Source organism: Miscanthus floridulus, chromosome 14 (assembly GCF_019320115.1).
Source record: "Miscanthus floridulus cultivar M001 chromosome 14, ASM1932011v1, whole genome shotgun sequence".
In the NCBI taxonomy this organism is placed as follows: Eukaryota; Viridiplantae; Streptophyta; class Magnoliopsida; order Poales; family Poaceae; genus Miscanthus; species Miscanthus floridulus.
This window is the reverse complement of record NC_089593.1, coordinates 82093578-82113801: the sequence shown is the minus strand read 5'-3', so window position 1 is coordinate 82113801 and position 20224 is coordinate 82093578. Positions and strand designations below refer to the sequence as shown.

Below are 20224 nucleotides of genomic sequence, written 5' to 3'. Positions count from 1 at the left end.
GAAGGGAATTTACCTTGATATTTTGCAAACATGCTTAAATACTTAGATCACGACTTGGGAAGGTTTCCTACTAGAAAAAATCACCCTCTCTATATATATTAGATCATGGCCGATTGAGATTATCCATACACAATCGATCCAAAATCTACCTAGTACTATTTTCCCCACTTTTATCTCTTCCAACCCTTTGTTGTCCAGCACCTTTCTCGACGAGATTCATTGACGTACTAGGTGGCCTTACCGACCTAGCACAACCTCATTGTTCTTCTCCATAACGGGTCTTCTTGGGAGGTGTTCGTGATCTTTTCAGGCGAAGAACGAACGTCTAGCACGACCGACTTGATGGTCGGCCTCGATGTTTCTCGATGCTGCGTGCTAGGATGTGTGTGGCCTCAAGCATACTAGTCCTCGCTGGTACGTGACCCTAATCAGCATCAACAGTACCATGTTGTGTTTACTTTTTAGTGTACGTATTATTTTTAAGTGACCTAACTTACCTTAAGTTGTCTTTTACAGTGGTCATGTAATGGCCGAATAATAATAAAAAGAAGGGCCATGTGATGGGCAATTAAAAATGGCTAGGTGTTGAATATGGCCCCGTGATAGGTCCAGCGTGATGCTTGGCTAATGAAAAGGAGAAGAAAGAAGAGAGAATTCTTTATTTGACACTGGGAAAATGAGTCGTTTCTTTCTTGGCTCTGAAATTTTCTTCGTTCCCTATTTGACACTCACTTCAACTTTCGTTCCTAATTTGACACTGCCGTCAAATCCATTAGCTAACGGTGTTAACTGGCCGTTAAAAAGACGTTTTTGCCCCTAGAAAAAAAAAGCGGCGAAGCAAATTTGAGAGGAAAAAAAAACCTGCGCCTTTTTTTTTTAGCTGGGCGCATGCATCAGAGGCGGGCGCAGGTTTTTTTTCCTCTCAAATTTGCTTCGCCGTTTTTTTTTCTAGGGGCAAAAACGTCTTTTTAATGGCCAGTTAACACTGTTAGCTAACGGATTTGACGGCAATGTCAAATTAGGAACGAAAGTTGAAGTGAGTGTCAAATAGGGAACGAAAAAAATTTCAGAGCCAAGAAAGGAACGACTCATTTTCCCAGCGTCAAATAAGGAATTCTCTCAAGAAAGAAAGGTTCAAAAAAAGGGAGAAGAAAGAAGAGACCATCAGCCTGTTCGTTTGTTAGTTTTAGTTAGGGATTATCAGCTAGTCAACAGTGTTTCCTCTTACAATAAACCAGCACCAGTCAGACTTATCAGCCCAGAAACTAACCAGCGAACAGGCCGCGTGTGTGACCAACACGATGCATGCGTGGTGAGTGGGGGCAATCTTATATTGTGTACATGTGAGTCGTGTGACATGTGAGGCTCACGCGGAGTAGTTTGCATGCATGATCTAATAATCAAAAGAAGCGAGGCTAATCGTGTTCGTGTTGGAAAATGAGGGAAATGCCAGTGCCGACTCTATCCAGGACTCCAGGTGCTGACTCTAGATGATTAGGCTCACGCGTGCTGCATTTGTGCCCCGTCCGAATAGAAAAAAAAAGGGCCCACGTCAGGGGCGTTGCCCGTATAGGAGCTCTTGTTGCCACAGCTCCAGTTTGTCTAGATCTCCACAGGGAAGTTTTTCAGCTGCTCAAGAAAGAAGAGAACTAGCAACTTCAGTTGAGCAGAGAGAAAAGAGAGGAACCTAGTTTTGGGATGTTGTTGAAATCCTTACATGAATATTTTGTATGCACCTTTGAGCACATACAAGCACTGTATTGGTAATCTCATTTCTCTGCTCTCTTATCTTACATATGCTCATTCTTGATTTCAGTGGTGCTTAGAAGGACCTTTCACGAGAGGAGTTAGACACAGTGACCCCCTTTCGCTATTACTTTTTGTTCTTGCAGCAGACTTCCTCCAGTCCCTAATCAACGAAGGAAAAGATACTGGACTATTGAACTCGCCAATCTTGACTTCCCTATCATCCAATATGCTGATGAGACTTTAATCAACATAGAAGGAGAAACTAGGCAACTTTTCTTTTTGGAATCAGTGTTAAACATATTTTTGGAGTCCAGTGGCTTACAGGTAAACTTCATAAAGTCAATGATGGTCCCAATAAACATTTATGAGCAGAAGCTAGAGCTTCTCGCAAGGACTTTTGGCTGTGAAAAGGGTTCTATGCCATTCACTTATTACTTGGGGCTGCCACTTGGAATTACATTTGAATGTGAAAGAATATTGCAAGTGTGTCCACCTTTTTGTCTTAAGCTGGAATATTAGAACTAACAAATGTAGTTTCTTCATCACTCCCAATCTTCTACATGAGTACCTTCAACCTACTGGCATCTGTCATCAAACAAATAGACAAATATATAAAGCACTACCTATGGAGGAGATCGGACATAAATGTAAAAAAAGCTACCAAAGGCAGCTCTATGTCAACGTTTCAAATTTTAGAAATGGAAAAAAGCTACTTTTTCTAGTAAGATAACTGGTGTAAAGTCCTGAAGATTAGTTAGTCATATCTTCATTCTTTTGAAAAAAAAAACAGGCTTATCTCAGTTAGCAAAGCCGTGCCGTCTCTCAAGAACAATTCACCCAATTGTTTCACTTGTCTCTCTCAGAGACTGCCTTCAATCAATTGTAGGCTATCCTTCAAATCTTGGATGAAACACAGCTGGTTGAAGCATCAAGTTTAATGTTGCTTCAACCTTCAATTATTGTATCGGAGTAGCCCACCATAGTTACATCACATCACAGGACTGATGTGATGTAAAATTATTGAAGCAACTGGAAGTGGTGGAGCGCCGGGCGACCGTCGAGGCCTTTCATGTCGTAGTGCGCCAGGAACTCCAGGACCGTCAAGCTCCTGTACAGCGCCTCCCTTCCAGTTCCCGTGCCGTCGTCGTCGTCCGAGGTGATGAGCTCCGCGATGGGTCCATACAGACCTCGCGATGTCCGCGCGTTGCAGAAGCACGCCACTGACACCCTCGCCGTGTCCCTGCTCCGGTTGGCCACCACCCGGTGCTCCACGCTCCTGAACCAGCCGTTGCTGACAAGTTATCAGTTAATTTATAGGGTCTAGACCAGTTATCAGTCAATTGTAAAGTGTAAGACATGAAGTAATACAAAAACTAATATAAGTTTTGATACTTTTTTTTCCTAGAAGTTTGGCTCGTTTAGCTTGCAAGCGGTTCGCGAGCTGGTTCGAGTTGGCTCGTTATAGCTAACGAGCTAAAATCTTGGCTCGGCTCGGCTCGTTATCGTAACGAGCCGAGCCGAGCCACGAGCCGAGCGAGCTAGGTGCCCAGGGCCCAGCCACAGGGCCTCCGACAGCAGCGCCAGCACCCGCGCCGCCATACTCCAGCATCACGTGCCTCACGGCGGCCGGCAGCTCCTCGGCACGCGGCGGCTCCGGCGCCACCACGCAGAAGAGCGTGTCACGCCAGTTGGCCGCCGGCGACTGGAACAGGTCGACGTTGGAGTTGAACCGCAGCTTCCGGCGCGCGTCCCGCGTGTAGTAGGGAAGCTTCGCCTCCGGGGGCGCCTCGTTGAACCGCCTCGCCGACGCCAGCATCTCGGACAGGAGCTCCCCGAGGACGCCGTGGTTCACCAGCTGGAAGAACCCCACTGTCTCGGCCGCGGCCTTCACCTGCGCGACCACCTCCGCCCGCGCGGCGGCGTCCGCCGCCGACGCCGCCGAGAGGTCGATGACCAGGATAACGGTAATAGTGCTGCCGCTGCTGCTAGAGGGCGATACCTGCGGCTAAGGCTGGACGAAAAACTCAGCTCGAGCTTTTAACGAGTCGAGCCGAGCTGACTTTTTGGCTCGTTAGGATAACGAGCCAAGCCGAGCTAGCTCGTTATCTTAACGAGCCAGGCCGAGCCGAGCTGAGCCAGCTCGTTATCCAGCCTTACCTGCGGCCCGTCCTGACGGTGGTGGCGGAAGATGGCGGGGACGGTCGTGACGCTGGCGTCCACGAGGCCCTTGACGCCGGCCTTGGTGTCGTCGAACGCCTTCAGCTCGCTCAAGCGGTCGTAGCCGTAGCGACTAGCGGCTTCTTCCGTGGTGGACATGGCTGCCGGCCGGCCGGGCCGGCGATTGAGGCGAGCTGGATGGATTGAGGCGAGATGTCAGATGTTCGTGGCGTGGTTGATTGGATGCTTCATCAAATTCGTCAGCACGTACGTACGCACGACATGAGTTAAGAGTTAAGACAAACAAATATATAACCCGGGCAGTGCGTGTGGTTGGTGGTACACGTAGCGCACATGCATTTTCTCAGCGAGCACGGAGCACCTGAGCGATAAATATGCTTAGACAAACCTTACGGCCTGGTTTAGTTTCAAAAAGTTTTCCTAAAAAGTGTTATAGTAGTCATCACATCGAATCTTGCGATACGTGCATGGAGCATTAAATGTAGACGAAAAAAAACTAATTGCACAGTTTGGTTGGAAATCACGAGATGAACGTTTTGAGCCTAATTAGTCCATGATTGAATACTAATTGCCAAATAAAAACGAAAGTGCTACAGTAGACAAATTCCTAAATTTCGTCCAACTAAACACAGCCTACGTGTTCTTTTTAACGAGGTGCAGTTAAACCCTACAAAAAACTAATCAACCTTTACACTTTAATTAGTGTCGTGCCACGCGCTTTAATTTGAGCCCTTTGAATTTTTAAAATACATGCATGTCTTATATCTATACCTCTAGTGCCCTATTGGCTCGAGCTTATCAGTCAGAATCAACTATATTTTTTCAGCCATGAAACTGTGTTTTCTCTCACAACAAATCAGTCCTACAAATCAGCCATAGCAGCAATAAGTCCTGTCGAACAGGGCATATATCTATATCTATATCTATACCTAATATGAAAGGGGCAAAATTTTAGCCTATTTTTTTTCTGGATTTTTTTTTGTCCGGCCTCATCTAGCTAATATATTGCCGTGTGTTTCTGGTGGAGACGTTCAGCACATATTCATCCGTACTCTCGCCGTCAAACTCTGAAACCTTGTCAAAGTCGAGCCAAAATCACAGCCATAAACAAACCGAGACCAAAACAAAATAAGAGAGACAAGATGAATCCCAAATCGAACCAGATCAGATACCAATTGGATTGGAATCGAATCGAACGAGCTCCTACAACGAAGGACAGCGCGCAGGCTCGGATCTTTTAACCCTCAGGCCTACTTTGGGAACTCAGGGCGATTAACCTAGGGAGCAAAACCCCTCCGTGGAATTTTTTTTTGACAATTCGAATCCCCGCGCACCCGTGGGGGAGATTTCACTGTACGAGACAATTACCCTGCGGCTGTTTGGAAGCAAATTTTGAGGCCAGGGGAGATAACCACGGACATCCCTACTCGCAAAATCCTTGACCAAAGGACTTAATCAATGAAATTCAACTGGACCATTGACCAACAGACTTAACCATAGAAATTAAACTGGATTGATTGCATGAAGCAGAGACAGCAGCAGCGTAATGCAAAATCCTTCCTTGCTATAATGAACAACATTTTCATGAAAATAATGCATGAAAAATCACAAAAACCAAAATAATACAAATAATTGAGTAACATGAGAAGTCGCATCAAGAATATGGAATGATAAATTTTTTTGACATAGTTCAATACATAGAAAAATTCATGTCAATATGTATGTAACCTTTGATGTCCATATGGTCTTTGTGTTGCGTCCGGCATGGACATTGTCTTTTTTCCCCCCTCTCTTATTATACAGTGAAGCCTCCTGTTAGGCGTATATGGTTCAGTGTTTGGCGAAGGCCATACTTGTTGACGGCAGCATACGCAGTTCTGAAACCATCACCATAGGCCGTTGATGTGTCATTGGCAATCTGGTGCATGAAGAACTCGCCCAGCTTCTTCTCAGTATGAGATATTCTCCCTTTCTTGGACGATGTTGGTGGATAAGACGAAGAGGAGGACGAGGCATAAGATGATGAAGGCTGCGCGTGCCTTGAGGATGACGGAAGAATCTCTGATTCCAGCCACAGGTAAGACATGACCTGGCATATACCTTCTTCAACCTCCGCGTTTAGGTTTCGGTAACCTGAAAAGTACGATTCAGTAGAGCTTTTGAAAATATTTTTTCAATCAATTTCATAAAGAAGAAAAAATGGAGCTATGAATGTTCAGTTGAGTAAATTTGTTCATCCATGTACCTTTGAGGCGCAACCACCCGTGCATCAGCTCATGGGCGAGGATGGAGCCTGTTAGTAGCCTGCAATAGCGTTGTGACACAGATGACGCACTAGCCATAGAATGTGAAAGAACCGCAGTATCTGAATCAGGCGTAAATTGCCTGACCTGGGGAGGCCATACAAGACAAGTATTGCAGTAACTTCACATCTCCTAGTCAGCTTTTGTGGCTGAGTTCTCATGTCTAGTAATCGGTCTCCACCAATTCTGGGCCTCCTAAGTATCTGCAGAAATAATGCACAGTCAAAAGGGCAGAATCTGTCGGTTTCTTCGACTGCCATGCTAATCGAAACGAGCACTCTAAACTTAAGAGCTTCTTTTCAGTTCATCACAACGAGATAACCAGATAAGACTATCTTATTAGGATTATTGTATAGCCACATTGTGGTTAACCATCCTAGCAACCGTCAAAGTTTGAGTCGAACTTACACTGCTCACAGTCTGCTCCTCTGACAGACATAGGCCCCTTGTTTCAGGCATGTGGTGTGGGCCCTGGATAATGCAGATGTGATGAACGTTAGTGTTTCCGAAGGCCGCACATTTTGCAGGAAAAAAGCCAGAAGAAATACTCACTCTACTCTCTCCTTCCATGGCTTCGTTAAGCGCTTGCCGTTCAACCAAGAGCATGGGTATCTGCTGGTCCAGTTTCATGTTCATCCCCTCATAGTAGTCTCTGATAGAATGGTACAGGGGCTGGCATTCACCGGTGTCCATGACTACAGATCCCAGGCATTCCATGCACAGGCTGCGGCCTCCCAATGACATATACTTTGTGTTCCTTGGCTGCAGAATTACAACCGAAAAAATTATGGTGAAAAATGCCTTTGAATATAATCAGGTAATGGATAGCCTAGTTTGAAAACAAGTAATCAGACTGCGACCACTTTTCTCTAGTATTTGTACCTCCATTTTCTCACAGCTGCAGCAACGTGGCGTCCTGTCATGCTCATGCAAAGGGCAATAGTTCTGGCCCCAGAATGGATGGGCTCGGTACTCTATCAAGCCACTCCTGTTCGTTGGGATCTACAAAAACACAAAAAGAATGAGTTTCTTGTACTGACAAACTGTAGAAATACTAATGCACATGCAGTTTATCAGTCTGCAGTGCAGATCATTCAGGTTCCAGATTGAGGAAGCCTTACAAACTGAAGGCAGACGTCACATTTTGGATGATGCAGCTCCTTGTAGCACAACTTGTGGTATGGATCTGTACCCAGCAAGGTGAACTGGAAAACAGGAAGAAATAATAATGGATATCATCTCTGATAACCAGGAAGAAACAATAATGGATATGATCATCCCTGATGACACTGAAACACACTTCCACAATGAAAGAAATGCAAGATACTCCTTCTATTTCAAATTATAAGACGTTTTGGCTTTTCTAGATACATTTTCTAGGTATTAGCTCAGCAACTTTTTTTTGACACAAAATACTGTGTGTGTGGGGGGGGGGGGGGGGGGGGGATCCCCACAGTTATGATTTTATAAATAATTTAAAGGAGTGTTACAATAGTTATTAGCTCAACAACTTTGGGCATATATTTCTGAACTTTTTAAGGCTTGGTATGGATTTTCTGTCTATTGGTTAGCTGTGGCTTAGTAACAATAAATTCTTGTGTGCAACATGTTCTGTGCTGCAGCCCTATGGGGGCTTTGAAAACTGAGAAATAAGCTTTGTTTTCAGGGAATAGCTTGGAAAGACATGACTCATGAGGTCTATTCTCATGAATCTAGCAATTATGTTACAAGAATGGGGTTTACTTTGTCCACAAATGAAGAAGCTGGAATTTTCTGTGAAGTTGGAGGAGCTAAAATGTTTGGCAACAAGACCAGCAAGACTGACTGGCTAGATCAAGTGGAGGATAGGTGGGATAAGCTGATGTTTCAGGAAGCTCTGAATTGGAAGACCAGAGAAATCCCAAAGGAGTTGAAGAACAGACTGTCCAACAAAGTTGGTGACTGATGCCCATGCTAGCAGAAAGCCTTGGTTTAGTTTGGTGGTTGACGGTTCTTCAACTGGTTTGGAGCTTTTAGTTGGTAGTTTTGATGTTTTTTGTGTTCGGCGGGCTGTTCGCTTGATCGTATCAGCCATGATATAGTATTTTTATCTCACAACAAAACGGCATCAGCCGGCTTATAAGCCACAGAAACGATCAAGCGAACAGGGTGCGGGTTGTTGAACTGTTTGGAAAGGTGTGTTCAACCTGAACGCTGTAAAGGATGATGTTTGTCTTGGTTAATGCCTAAGACACGGGCTATGCCCTAGAATTCTAAAACTTAGATTATATTATGTCAATGTATCTAGAAAAGTCAAAACGTCTTGTAATTTGAAATGGAGGGAGTAGCTTACCTCGGTCTCACGGATAGGGTGACCGCAGGAGATGCAGCAGAAGCACTGAGGGTGCCAGTAAATTCCCATGCAGCTCAAGTAATGGCCATGTCCTATCTCATGCTTGCAGCCTCCGCATACCCTGCAGCATCGACATTGACGGCATTGAGCTGTTTTGGTGCAATAGAGACGAGGTGTATGATGAAATGGTGATGTGAGAGTGGCTAACCTGTGCCCTCTAGGTTGGGCCTGAGAGGGAGCATAGGGGTTATAAGGCGTGTAAGGGTTCATGTTGAGACTGTCCTGTATGGCTCTTGCAAGATCTTCGTCGTTGTTGTCTCCCTTATGGTTTTTCTCTGCGCAGGAATTTGCAGCAACGGGGTGCTAGGATGAAACAATTTAGAGAAATTTATACCATGCTGACATAAAATGTATAGATTGATTCATCCATGTACCTTTGGGGGGTTTGGCATCCTCTGCAAGAGACTCTGCAATTGCATGGTCCAATTCTTCATTGTCATTTCTAGGTGGATCATTCTGGAAACAGCAAAGAAAGATAGTCTTTAGCAACTGCTTGTTCGAAGCTAAAAGCTTAAGATGGTACTGCAATAAATGCAAGTTGAATTGGATGTAAAAATGTGAAACGGCACTGTGTGGATAGATCAAAGAGCCGTTTGGAGACAGAGATGAATTGTATAAGAAGGGAGGAACTAAGTTACTAGTACAGTGTAGTACCTTTGGTCTAACTGGTCGTTGGTGCCATAGCGCGTCCTCCTCTTCTCCGGCCGTCACCTGGGGCCGCCGGCGGTTCTGTTCGCCAGGCTTCGGCCCCTTAGGGCTACTTTGGAAGTTAGTGGAACCTATCCCAGGGAGGAAAACCCCCGATGGGGATTTTTTTTACATTTGTTTCCCGTGCGTACTTTCCTCCGGGGGTCTTAGTTCCCTGCTGCTGTTTGGGAACAAGGGGTAGAAATTCCTATGAACAAAAATAGTCTCAAAAACAGAAAAAAGAGAAATGTCTAGAAAAATCAAACAATATGATAAAGCTATTACATATCTAGATGACTCACAAATAATCATGAAAAGACTTGAGGGAAAAAAAGCTTCTTAACACATATATGTCATCAAATAATATGATACAAGCATTCATTCGCCTCTCGATCAGCCTTGCAAGTTGCATCCAAAAGGTAAACTTGAATTCAAGTATTGTTCTGTAAAAATCCAGAAGGTAGAAGGATTGAGCTTCTACACTGCTATTCACCATCTTGCTAGTTTACCTTCAAGGCAAGAATATCCACCTCTGAAGAACTGATCACTAACTACACACCTCACTGCTCATAGCTGCTACATGATCTGTCGTCTCCATCAAGAACCAACAGCTGCCACAAGATGCCAACGGCGCCACTACCACTGATGCCACATACGCATGGCCTGCACTCTGTCAGAGGGGCATACAGATGAACTACGTCAATGCATTACAGCAACAACAACAACAATGCATAAGCATTTTCAGAAAAATGCATGAATTGTATTACCTTTTTGTTTTAAAAAAGACTAGAACTAAACTTCTACCCACTAAACTGCTGGTCGAAAGCAATATGAGGCAAAAAAACAACATATTCGTCCATCACGAGTACTTGATAAAGATTGTCTATTGAGTATTGACAATCAGAAAATAGACATTTCTATCATGACCTGATAATAGATGGCTACCTGACCTAGAATGATAAATTCCTAGAGCTGATTGAATATACATTCAGAACAACAAAAGCAACGGAAGATAGCAAAGGTTGCTACCGAGTACTGACTAGAAGAAAGCAGCATTTCCAAATTGGAAACAGTGTGAGCCATCATAAAGTGAAGAAAAAGATAACAAAGCATCAACACACTTCTTGAGTTAAATTTATATTCAAGTTGGCAGGAAAATAGATATGGTTTTATCAGTTAGAACAAGATCACAACTATCCCTATTTACCTCTTGTGTAATCTAACAGATGCTCAGGTAAACTAACAGGTGCACAGATGCATAGGTAAAATAACAGATGAACAAACGCTCATCTAAACTAGCTAGGACTGCATACAGTTTCATTATAGTTAAACTGTGAGAAATTGAAGTGATTTTTTATTAGAATGAAAATTTTAGTTAAACAACGTATGAATTACCAGGGAATTAGTCGGCATTTTAGAAAATTATAAAAATGGAACCATTATGGTCTATAGATAATGTGCAAACACTTCAGATTCAAGAAGCAACTTGACACTATCACATAACTTCTAGTGGACTATTGAATTATTAAGAAAATGAACATGATTTTTCATTTGATTTGACAGATCAAAATAGCTGCTGCACCAAAGCATCTAGATCACTTGTTCACATTTCTAAAACATAATCTCAAGTCCTAATTCTTTTACTATTGCCATCTTGCACATAGAGAAGAGAAAGGCATAATCTACTGCCAAGTTTCGTTCCTTTACCTACTGACCTCTTCTGCAGCTAGCCACAAGCCGAGTAGGGCTGCAGAAGGGGCGGGCGTCCCGCGGCCGGTTGAGGCGTGGAGCTGTGGACGCGTGGTCGCAGAGACAACCGGTCTCGCCATCGCCGTCTCCTCGGGAATCCTAGGCGGCCTCGGATCTTCTTCCCCAAGATCTACAAGGATCAGTGAGAGGAGCAGAGAGAGAAGAAACCCTAGCGGAGGCAGGGAGGTGCGGCCATGCGGGATTCACCATGTGGAGGCTGAGGTGCTGGCACGCAATGGAGGTGAGGACAGAGGGGGGCATCCATGGTGGCGACGGCGGAAGGGGGGCATCCATGGTGGCGTCGACGTCGCACGCACGAGAGAGACCAAGCGACAGCGAGGTGGAGGGATGTCGCGGCGGCGGATGGATGCCGGGGCGGGGGCGGTAGTGGACGGATGCCGGGACGGGGGCGGTCGGATGCTGTGGTGGCGGCGGCCTTGCGACTGGGCAGCGTCGCGAGAGGAAGAAGAAAGCTCGCAAGTCGCACGGGGAAACCCTCCCGGCCTAACGAGTCGTGGATTTCTTCCGCGCGGAAAACGCAGGGAAGCGGGCTGCGATCCGTTGATGTGGAGCTCAGGTGCTAACTGCGTGTGGCGAGCCCGGGCGGGTGACGCAGAGGCGGAGCTCGAGCGTGGGCTGGACAGGCGTGGACGAGCACTGGCGCGGGCCGAAACAACGAGGTGGAGCTTGAGCGCCACGTTGATGTGGAGCTCAGGTGCTAACTGCGGGCTGCGACGACGACGCAGAGCGTGGAACAAACGACGGCGGCCGGGCGGCGAGGCATAGCTCGACCACGAGCCATAGGCTGTGAGGGCGAGATGAAGCTTGGCCGGCTGGCCGCAGGACAGAGGCCACGAGGACGAGGTGGAGCTTGAGAGCGACCACGACGCGGAGCTAGGCGCCGGACGCGGGCCACGACGGCGACGCAGAACGTCGGCCCACCGACAGCGGCGTGCCGCCACCGCCTGCCCTGCGTGATTCACGGGCACGAACGGAAAAAAGTGCAACTGGCCACGGCAGCTGCATCAGCAACCCCGGTTGCCTCACCAGACTGGGCATCCAGAGAGCATGCAGTGCGGGTTTTAGAAACCGGGGGCATCGGGCACACCGGTGTGCATCGGTTACGGGTTCCAGAGAGAGTTGTGGGCATTGAAGAAGGTCCCAAAGGGCACCGGTCATCACCGGTGTTGCACCGGTTGCAGGTTGCAGAGATGTTGCAAAAAGGTTGGAGAAGGCCTAAAGGGCACCGGTCATCACTGGTGTAGCACCGATCATGTGCACTGGTTATACAATGGCTCTGTTCGCTCGTTGGTTTCTAGGCTGATAAGCTCGGTTGGTGCTGGTTTGTTGTGAGAGAAAAACACCGTTGGTTGGCTGATAAGCCCTGGCTGAAACCAACCAGCGAACAGGCTGAATGACTCCAACGGTTGGTTCTGACAGCGACAACGGCTAGTCGACGTGGCATGCACCGGTCATGTTCGGTAAAAAAAACTAGGATGTGCAGCCCAACGGCTAGTTTTAACTTGGGGGCTATAAATACTTGCTCCAATCGGCCATTTGAATATAGAGAGAGCGGAGGCAAGGTGCTAGGGTGTTGATACACCACATTGGAGCTCTCCATATGCATAGGGCTTAAAGAATTACTTGGTGATTAGCATAGGTGCTTTACGAATTACCGGAATAAATACTTCCGACACTATGCTAAGGGTGCAGTGAAGTGTTTGTGTGTCTCTAGGTTTATTTTAGATGAATTGTTGAGCACTAGAGCATCATCTATAGTGAGAGTTGCAACCCTCTTTATAGTACAACTTTTCTAAACTCAAATTTAGCAAAAGTGTTCATTTCCCTGAGTTTGAAGCCTTTGATTTAAATAAAGATTGGGGGCTCTCATTTCCTTTAATGATTCCAACAAATCTCCATTTGTACTTAACCACTGCGATCTGCTCATAAATCTTGTTAGATCCTAAATTGTTTGTCATTAAAATGCCAAAACCCACTTAGGGGGCCAATTACATTTTCAATCTCCTTCTTTTTGGTGATTTATGACAACCAATTTAGGCTTACATAAAAGATTGAAAAGAATTTAAACTTTTGAAATCCAACTTATATAAGAAGCAACCCCTTAATATGCAATTTATTTGAATTCAATTTGAGACTTTGTAAAGTCAATTTTGCACTTATATTAATTCAAAGAGCTCCACCTATATCTTGGAATTCGTTGGGTGCCTATCAAGTGTGTGAGCAAGCATATACAATACAAAGTGTGATGCAATATGACATATTATACCACAAACAAGAAAAGAAACTTTGGTCATGAATTCAAGAGCCAAATTTCCAAAACACATGACTAAAACAAACAACACTCGTCACACAAAAGTGTCATAAGCCACAACCACAAGCTAGATAGATAAATAAGCATTAAACTTGTCCTACAATCATCCATCACAACCAAGTGTTCCATGTCCATCACACACATACCACCACGAGATGAAGTTTACGATTGCAAGTTCACTAAGATAGATTAAACAAGTCCAAAAGATATATAAATCATGACGAGATAAAAAGAGTAAGCCTAACAAGGTTCTCCCCCTTTTGCAACAAGCACCAAAAAGAGAGAACTAGGCTCCACAGAAGGTCACTCGTTGTCGCCAAGTCATCATCACCATCACCATCACCATCGTCGTCAATCGTCATCACCGTCACCGTCATTGTCACGTCGTCTATGAAGACATCCTAGCCTTCGACCACGGTGTCCTCATCATAAAAATTGGGAGGGACTGCAACCTTGCCATCACGAGATTGCCGTGCCATAGCAGCAGCCAGGGTCTCATCATCATCGGGAGGAGCAGCACGAGGAGGAGAAGGATCAGCTGTAGGGTCAATCAGCTAATTGAAATCCTCAAATAACTCACCAAAGTTTAGAGGAGGAGGCTACGAAGGCATGCGCATATGCTCACGCATCTCATAAAAGCTCTTGATGGATCTGATGGTCCTCGTTGATAAGGTAGCAGTGCCGCAGGCCTTGAAAACCTGAGAGATAGCGGCATTGAGAGCACAGGTGAGGATACAACAACCACCGGAGGAGCGAGAAGGAGACGGGCCTGGTGGGAGAGAAGCTGGTGCTGTGTGCAGAGAGCGAGGAGTAGCATGAGATGTATTAGCTGATGCTTCGGGAGTGCCTTGCTTCTTTGCCAATGTTAGAAATAATCCATGACAAGTAGTGTCCATGGCATGTGCGTGTGTGTCGCGTGATGGTGGTGTGCATGTGTGGCTATTTTTGGGTGACCAATCGAGTCATGAGTGCCTCTTGGATGGCATGCAATGGCCGTGTGTGCCTCTTGGATGTCATGCAATGGCCGAGACCAAGTCTAGTTGGAGTAGTGTTGTGCATGACGCCAATTTGCATGGTAGAAGCCACATTGTCCAGATGAGCAAGTGGCTCATGGTGTTGCTATGCGGGTCCTGCGAATCATGGCATGAAGGCCGGCATGGAAGCGAGCTCCATGGCCTATATATAGCCCCCCGTGCTCCTCTGTATTTAGTTGCCAAGTCCCGTGAACATGTAGCTAGAATACAAGCGAGTTTCTCGCCGCGGCATTCGTCGCTGGAAAATAGTGTATCTATTATGCTTCTTCTATCTCTCTCCAAGAACGTTGGCGTGTGTGTGTTTGAGCGGTTCCTGGGCTTAGCCAACAATTGATACCAGAGCTAGGTTGAAGATGTCGACCATGTCGCTGGAGGAGCTCATCGGCAGGAGCGTTGTGGCGGAGCTGAGGTGGTCATGGATGGTGTCGAGCGTCTGCTGCTCACGGAGGAGCGGTGGGAGGTGCATCGGCGTTGTCAACGCCGCAGCGAGGAGCGCTCGAGCGAAGGTAGCGACAAGCATGGTGGCAGCAAGGAAGGCACCGACGTCGACGACGAGCGGATGCTCATGTAGGTTGGTCGTACGAGCGTGTCATGGATTAGGGGGTGATTGTTAGAAATAATCCATGGCACGTAGTGTCCATGGCATGTCACTACACCATAACCCACTTTTCCCTACACTTAGATGTTGGTAAATCTAGGGTTTGAACAACACATTTTATGTTGGCAATTGTGTCATCTTTTATCGTCATATAAACTGTCGCCAAAAGTACCCTAAGGCTACACCTTATATGTCGGCGTTTCTCCTCCCAACGATAAAAGTGTCGGCAAAAGTTATAGACAAAAAAAATTGTCGTCGTAGCCTAATGCATCCACTCTCAAAGTGTCGTTAAAAGGGTAGGCGCACAACTGAGTAAATGTGAAATACCTGCACGGGAGATCAGGAGCGAAATATTGAGCCCAATAAAACAAACAGTCAGCAGGCCCAATCCTCCCGTCCACCCACATAGTCACGCCGCCGAAGCCACCACTCCAACCCCACGTACGTACGCCGCCCAAGCCGTCGCTCCAGCCGCACGTCGTCGAAGGCCGACGGAGACAGCGCCACCCAGCCATCGCCGCCCCAGCCCGCCGTCGCCCCAGCTTCCCGCCACCTCAGGCCACGGCCCTAGACCCCGCCGCCCAAGGGACGGACACCGCCGCAGCCCTCCATCGCCCCAGCTCCCCGCCGCCCCAGCCCGCCGTTGTCCCAGCATCCCGCCACCCCAGGCTGCGGCCCTAGACCCCGCCGCCCAAGGGACGGACACCGCCGTAGCCCTAGGCCACCGCCGGCGAGCAAGAGGGCTACCACCGTTGCATCCTTGTTCCCCTCCGCATCCAGGTGCTTCACCTCGGCATCCCTTTCCTTCCATCCCATTCCCCTATGTGCTAGGGTTTGGGGAGGCATCCCTTTCCTTCCATCCCATTCCCCTGTGTGCTAGGGTTTGGGGACAACTAATTTTCTTGTACTTTTTTCTTGGTGGCAGAAAGGACGAGACAAATGTGAGAAAGGACTGAAAGATTCAAGGTTTGTGTTGCTTCTCTTGCCAAACTTTCATTCAATCTAGATCTACAAATTTACCATAATCCACATAGGCCCTAGCAGAATATTAATTCATGCTATTGGACAATAGATTAATCAAACAAAATTCCAGATAGATTACATAGATGTACAAGAAATGATAGCTATTTCAGTACGAGTTCAATATCTTTTCAGCTAGCATCTCATGTGACTTTTGCGAATACTAATAATGTCCCCAATGTGGCACTGGGAAGAGGACTAGGGAATTATCTGAACCTACTGAATTTGCCATGTTCTAGCTACAGACCCACAAGATGGTGCCACAGATCAAGAGTTGATTGTTGCCAATGCTCATACCCAATCTGACAACCACAACATGACTCATCAAGGTAAGTTATTCTACCTCTTATCTCCATGATTAATGATGTGCATATTTGTGTTAATGGGTCTATGATTTTCACTAATTATTTTCCAAATGTTATGATAGATCCATGTATGGACAAAAGACGTATGGGCAAAGGCTTGGATAGGATTTCTAGAGGATTAAACAACAAGATCAAAGTGCACATTGCTCAAGGAAACAAGCGGCCAGAGGCACCTATGGAAGCTGCAAAGCTAGCATCAGAGGCTAGTATTTTTATTCGGGACCATATCCGAATCTTCACCCGCTGGAAGGATTATGAAGATGATGCCGTTAAGGAGCTTTTGGATGACTACATGGGAAAAATTGGTGTAAGTGCCCAACCTGTGTTTTCTTCTGTTGAATGGAAACAGAATGTGCATACTTTACATGAATGTAGTGTTTCCCTCTTGAGTAGTGGTATTGCCATGGCATGGGACTGAACTACGAACAACCTGTTTACAGTGACTATTTCAAGTATGGTATTACATGAATGTAGTGTTTCCCTCTTGAGCTGTGGCTGGCTGTAGCTGCTGCTGTTTTGCATTAGTTAGTGTGTGCTCTGCATTAGTGGCCGGCTGATGCTCTGCAGCTGCAGCATGCAGCGGTAGCACAGTCGAGTTCTCTCCTTTTTTTTGCAGCCTGTATAGGTGTGTTGCAGTGACTAATATATTAATTGTAAATATGCTCTGGTTGAGAATGACAACACATCAAGTGTTCCATCACAAACCTGAATAAAGGTCATGCATACCTATCTGTTTTCATTTACAGTTCAAGAATCATATGTCTCGCTGCAAGATGCTGTAGACCAGAGTAGGAAAGGATGGTGCACAAGTAGCACTGTAGCAGATGCTGCTGGAAACAATCCGGTGTCTAGGTGCATGCTAGTGTACAGGTTCATAGCATTTTCTTTAGCTAAAAATTCAGTTAAATTGTCCTAGCCACACCAAAAATCACAAGCCAAATTGAAATGGTTCTATCCCATTGAAAAAAATGAGGCTGACTTGTTAAATAATCTGCTGGTGTTATGTTTTCTCACATAGCATAATTACCTCTTGAATATGCATGTTATGTTACTAATACCATAATTATATGCTTTGAGTGCCTTTTAACCATATGCTCATGCTCATGTGTAGATGCAATTTGACATTGATATGAAAAGTCAGCCAGTGAAAGATGCATGCTCAGATATACTCAAAAAAGGACAGCGGAATATGAGGTACATGTTGAAGAAGAAATACTTCAATGATGTACCAGCCAACCAGGTGAGAACAACTTCACCATTGGCCATTATGAGTGACGAGCAGTGGAAAAAACTCGTGGAGATGTGGTCTAACCCAAAGCACAAGGTATCCTTTCTAAATATCGCTCGCAAATGTTTACTTAAAGTAAATGGGCCACCTGTCCCACCAAATGTACAAATTTTTATTAGGCTATTTTTTGCTGGTTCATTGGCTGTTTGATTTATATATATGGTGTCTGATCGAAGATTCATTATAACCAATTGATGATTCATTACAACTGACTCTCTCTCTCTCTCTCTAGTCCCCTTCTCTCTTTTTTTCCAGGTTCTGTACAGGTGTACAGGCGCTTTTTCCTTTTGTTTTATGTCTCTGTACAGTTTCTTCTCTTTTTATTAAAAATTCTCTACAGTTGGAGCTTCCTCTGCTTTATTTATGGTTCAATAAAATAGTGAAATGGTGAATAATATGACTTGTTGGCTTACTTCAACATCTGCATCTAAATCAAGTAAAACCGCAATATCAGGTGTTTTGTATAAATGCAGTATGTGTTAGAATTCACAGTATGTTTGAAAAATTTGTATTGAATGAGGCTTAATGTTTGAAAAACATAGTGTTCTGAGTGCAAACAGTCAAGGTGGTGAGCTAGAGTCTTTAGGTGCCACTTGGGCACTAATAAACTATATACCAAAATTTTGAATTGCATGGTCCAGTTAGTCTATTTTTGTTATTAGTATTATCTGTCACTTGTTTAATTTGTGGTTTCTTTGGTAATTTCAGAAGCAAACTAAATATAAGGATGCACCCCCAACAGCAATTGATCTATTCAAGGAAACCCACTGCAGCAGCAAGACAGGTTTTAGTGAGGATGCACAGAATGCTATTGTGAGTACTTATCTCTATCTTCTCTTGTATTCTGATGAACATTTATGAAATCTGTCATCTATTTTCCGTGCCTATTGTCTACTCAAGTGGCTGGCTGCTCTAATTTTCATAGTGTGTTCGTTGAATGGTGGAATGGAACCAGATCAATATAGCAGCCTATATGGTAGAATGCTTGAGCCATGAATGGTTATATATGTCATCTATGTGTCGCTTATCTATGTGACTTGCCTGGCATGCTGCTGCTAGCATCCCTTGGCATTTCAGCTGTCTGTGAATGAATTATGCCTAAAATGAATAAATGAACTTCTGTGCTGATATATATCTAGAATAAATGAATAAATGAGGAAATGAAGTCAGAATATATTGATCCTGGCAACACTTAGCCAAGAGTTAATGTACAGAGCACATTGCACTGATATTTCATATTTTTTTCATGTTAGGTACTATGTGGTGTTGCAAGTATTTTGGAGCTGGTGTTCAAGTATTTTGGAGTGGCAGCAACCATATGTGCACGAAGCTGGTGTTCAAGTATTTTGGAGTGGCAACAAGTGTCTGAGAATTGCTGCATGATGACATGAATTGCAGTTTTGTTCTTTTGTTTGCACCTACTATCGTATAGGACAAAGACATGCTGTTGAATGCCACTTTTGTGCCCAAGTCATGATCTATTGATCTCTTAGCTTTAGTCATAACCAATTAATACAAGACTTGTAGTATGTCTGACTAATCTATATCTTGGACCTATATGGCTCTATGTACTATGATCATCACTTGACCTGCTATATATATATATATATATATATATATATATATATATATATATATATATATATATATATATATATATATAAAGTTGGTGTATGTATGGAAGATCTAATATATTATTTATACAAAAATCAAGTGAATTTGTTCAATGTGATGCCTTCTATATGAGCAAAAGTGGATTTGTCAAATTATTTTAATTGTAATTATATCTATGCAGTTTTATCGATAGTTTTTTTTTTTGGCAGGGTATGGTTTGTAAAATACCTTGGAAATGGTTTGGCCAACATATAAACTGTCGGGAAAGGTCTTAACTGTCGGCGTAGGTCTTAACTGTCGGCAAAGGGTTAACTGTCGGCAAAGGTTTCAACTATCGGCGTAGGTAGACCGTTTGCCTACACATAAAGTGTCAGGGATTCTGTTAACTATCGGCAAAAGTTTCGCCGACGGCTTCTAGCGCGACTATTTCTAAACTGCCGGCAAAACTTTTCGCGGGAGGTTATCTGTCGGCAAAGGTGCCCTTTGCCTACAATAGAAAGTGTCGGCAAAAGTATGTTGTGTTATAGTGTGTGCGTGTGTGTCACGTCATGGTGGTGTTCATGTTTGGCTATTTTTGGGTGACCAATCGAGTCGTGTGTGCCTCCTGGATGGCATGCAATGGCTGTGTTCCTCCTGGATAACATGCAATGGCCGAGACCGAGTCTAGTTGGAGTAGTGGTGTGCATGGCGCTGATTTGCATGGTAGAAGCCGCGTTGTCCGGATGAGCAAGTGGCTCATGGTGTTGCTGCACGGGACCTGCGAATCATGTCACGAAGGTCAGCATGGAGGCGAGCTCCATGGCCTATATGTAGTCCCCATGCTTCTCTGTATTCAGTTGCCAAGTCCAGTGAATATGTAGCCAAGATACAGGCGAGTTTGTCGTTGTGGTGTTCTTCACTGGAAAATAGTGTATC

The 20224-nt window shown here is 45.0% G+C and overlaps 2 protein-coding genes and 1 pseudogene across 5 annotated transcripts; 1 reads left to right on the top strand and 2 right to left on the bottom strand.

The window, feature by feature from the left end:
* Nucleotides 1-2766: 2766 nt before the first annotated feature.
* Nucleotides 2767-4065, bottom strand: LOC136503872 (DIBOA-glucoside dioxygenase BX6-like; annotated as a pseudogene).
* Nucleotides 4066-5722: 1657 nt separating this feature from the next.
* On the bottom strand, nt 5723-9070 carry LOC136504740 (LIM domain-containing protein HDR3). The gene is made up of 10 exons (XM_066499726.1): nt 8997-9070; nt 8771-8897; nt 8563-8683; nt 7352-7435; nt 7113-7232; nt 6783-6992; nt 6639-6701; nt 6318-6433; nt 6173-6231; nt 5723-6060 (listed from the first exon to the last, which is right to left on the bottom strand). Exons 2-10 carry the CDS (start codon nt 8830-8832, stop codon nt 5723-5725), a joined length of 1173 nt encoding a protein of 390 aa, XP_066355823.1. The 5' UTR covers nt 8833-8897; nt 8997-9070.
* A 5549-nt stretch (nt 9071-14619) lies between these two features.
* Nucleotides 14620-19248, top strand: LOC136505952 (uncharacterized). 4 transcript variants are annotated; one of them, XM_066501085.1, is made up of 7 exons: nt 14620-15802; nt 15948-15988; nt 16282-16371; nt 16470-16714; nt 17519-17731; nt 18404-18508; nt 18949-19248. In XM_066501085.1, exons 3-7 carry the CDS (start codon nt 16359-16361, stop codon nt 19084-19086), a joined length of 714 nt encoding a protein of 237 aa, XP_066357182.1. In that variant the 5' UTR covers nt 14620-15802; nt 15948-15988; nt 16282-16358; the 3' UTR covers nt 19087-19248. The 4 variants fall into 4 exon arrangements, with proteins under 4 accessions (XP_066357182.1, XP_066357181.1, XP_066357183.1 ...); XM_066501084.1 differs by having other exon boundaries at nt 14620-15988; nt 16288-16371; XM_066501086.1 differs by having other exon boundaries at nt 14620-15988; nt 17519-17647.
* Nucleotides 19249-20224: the final 976 nt, after the last annotated feature.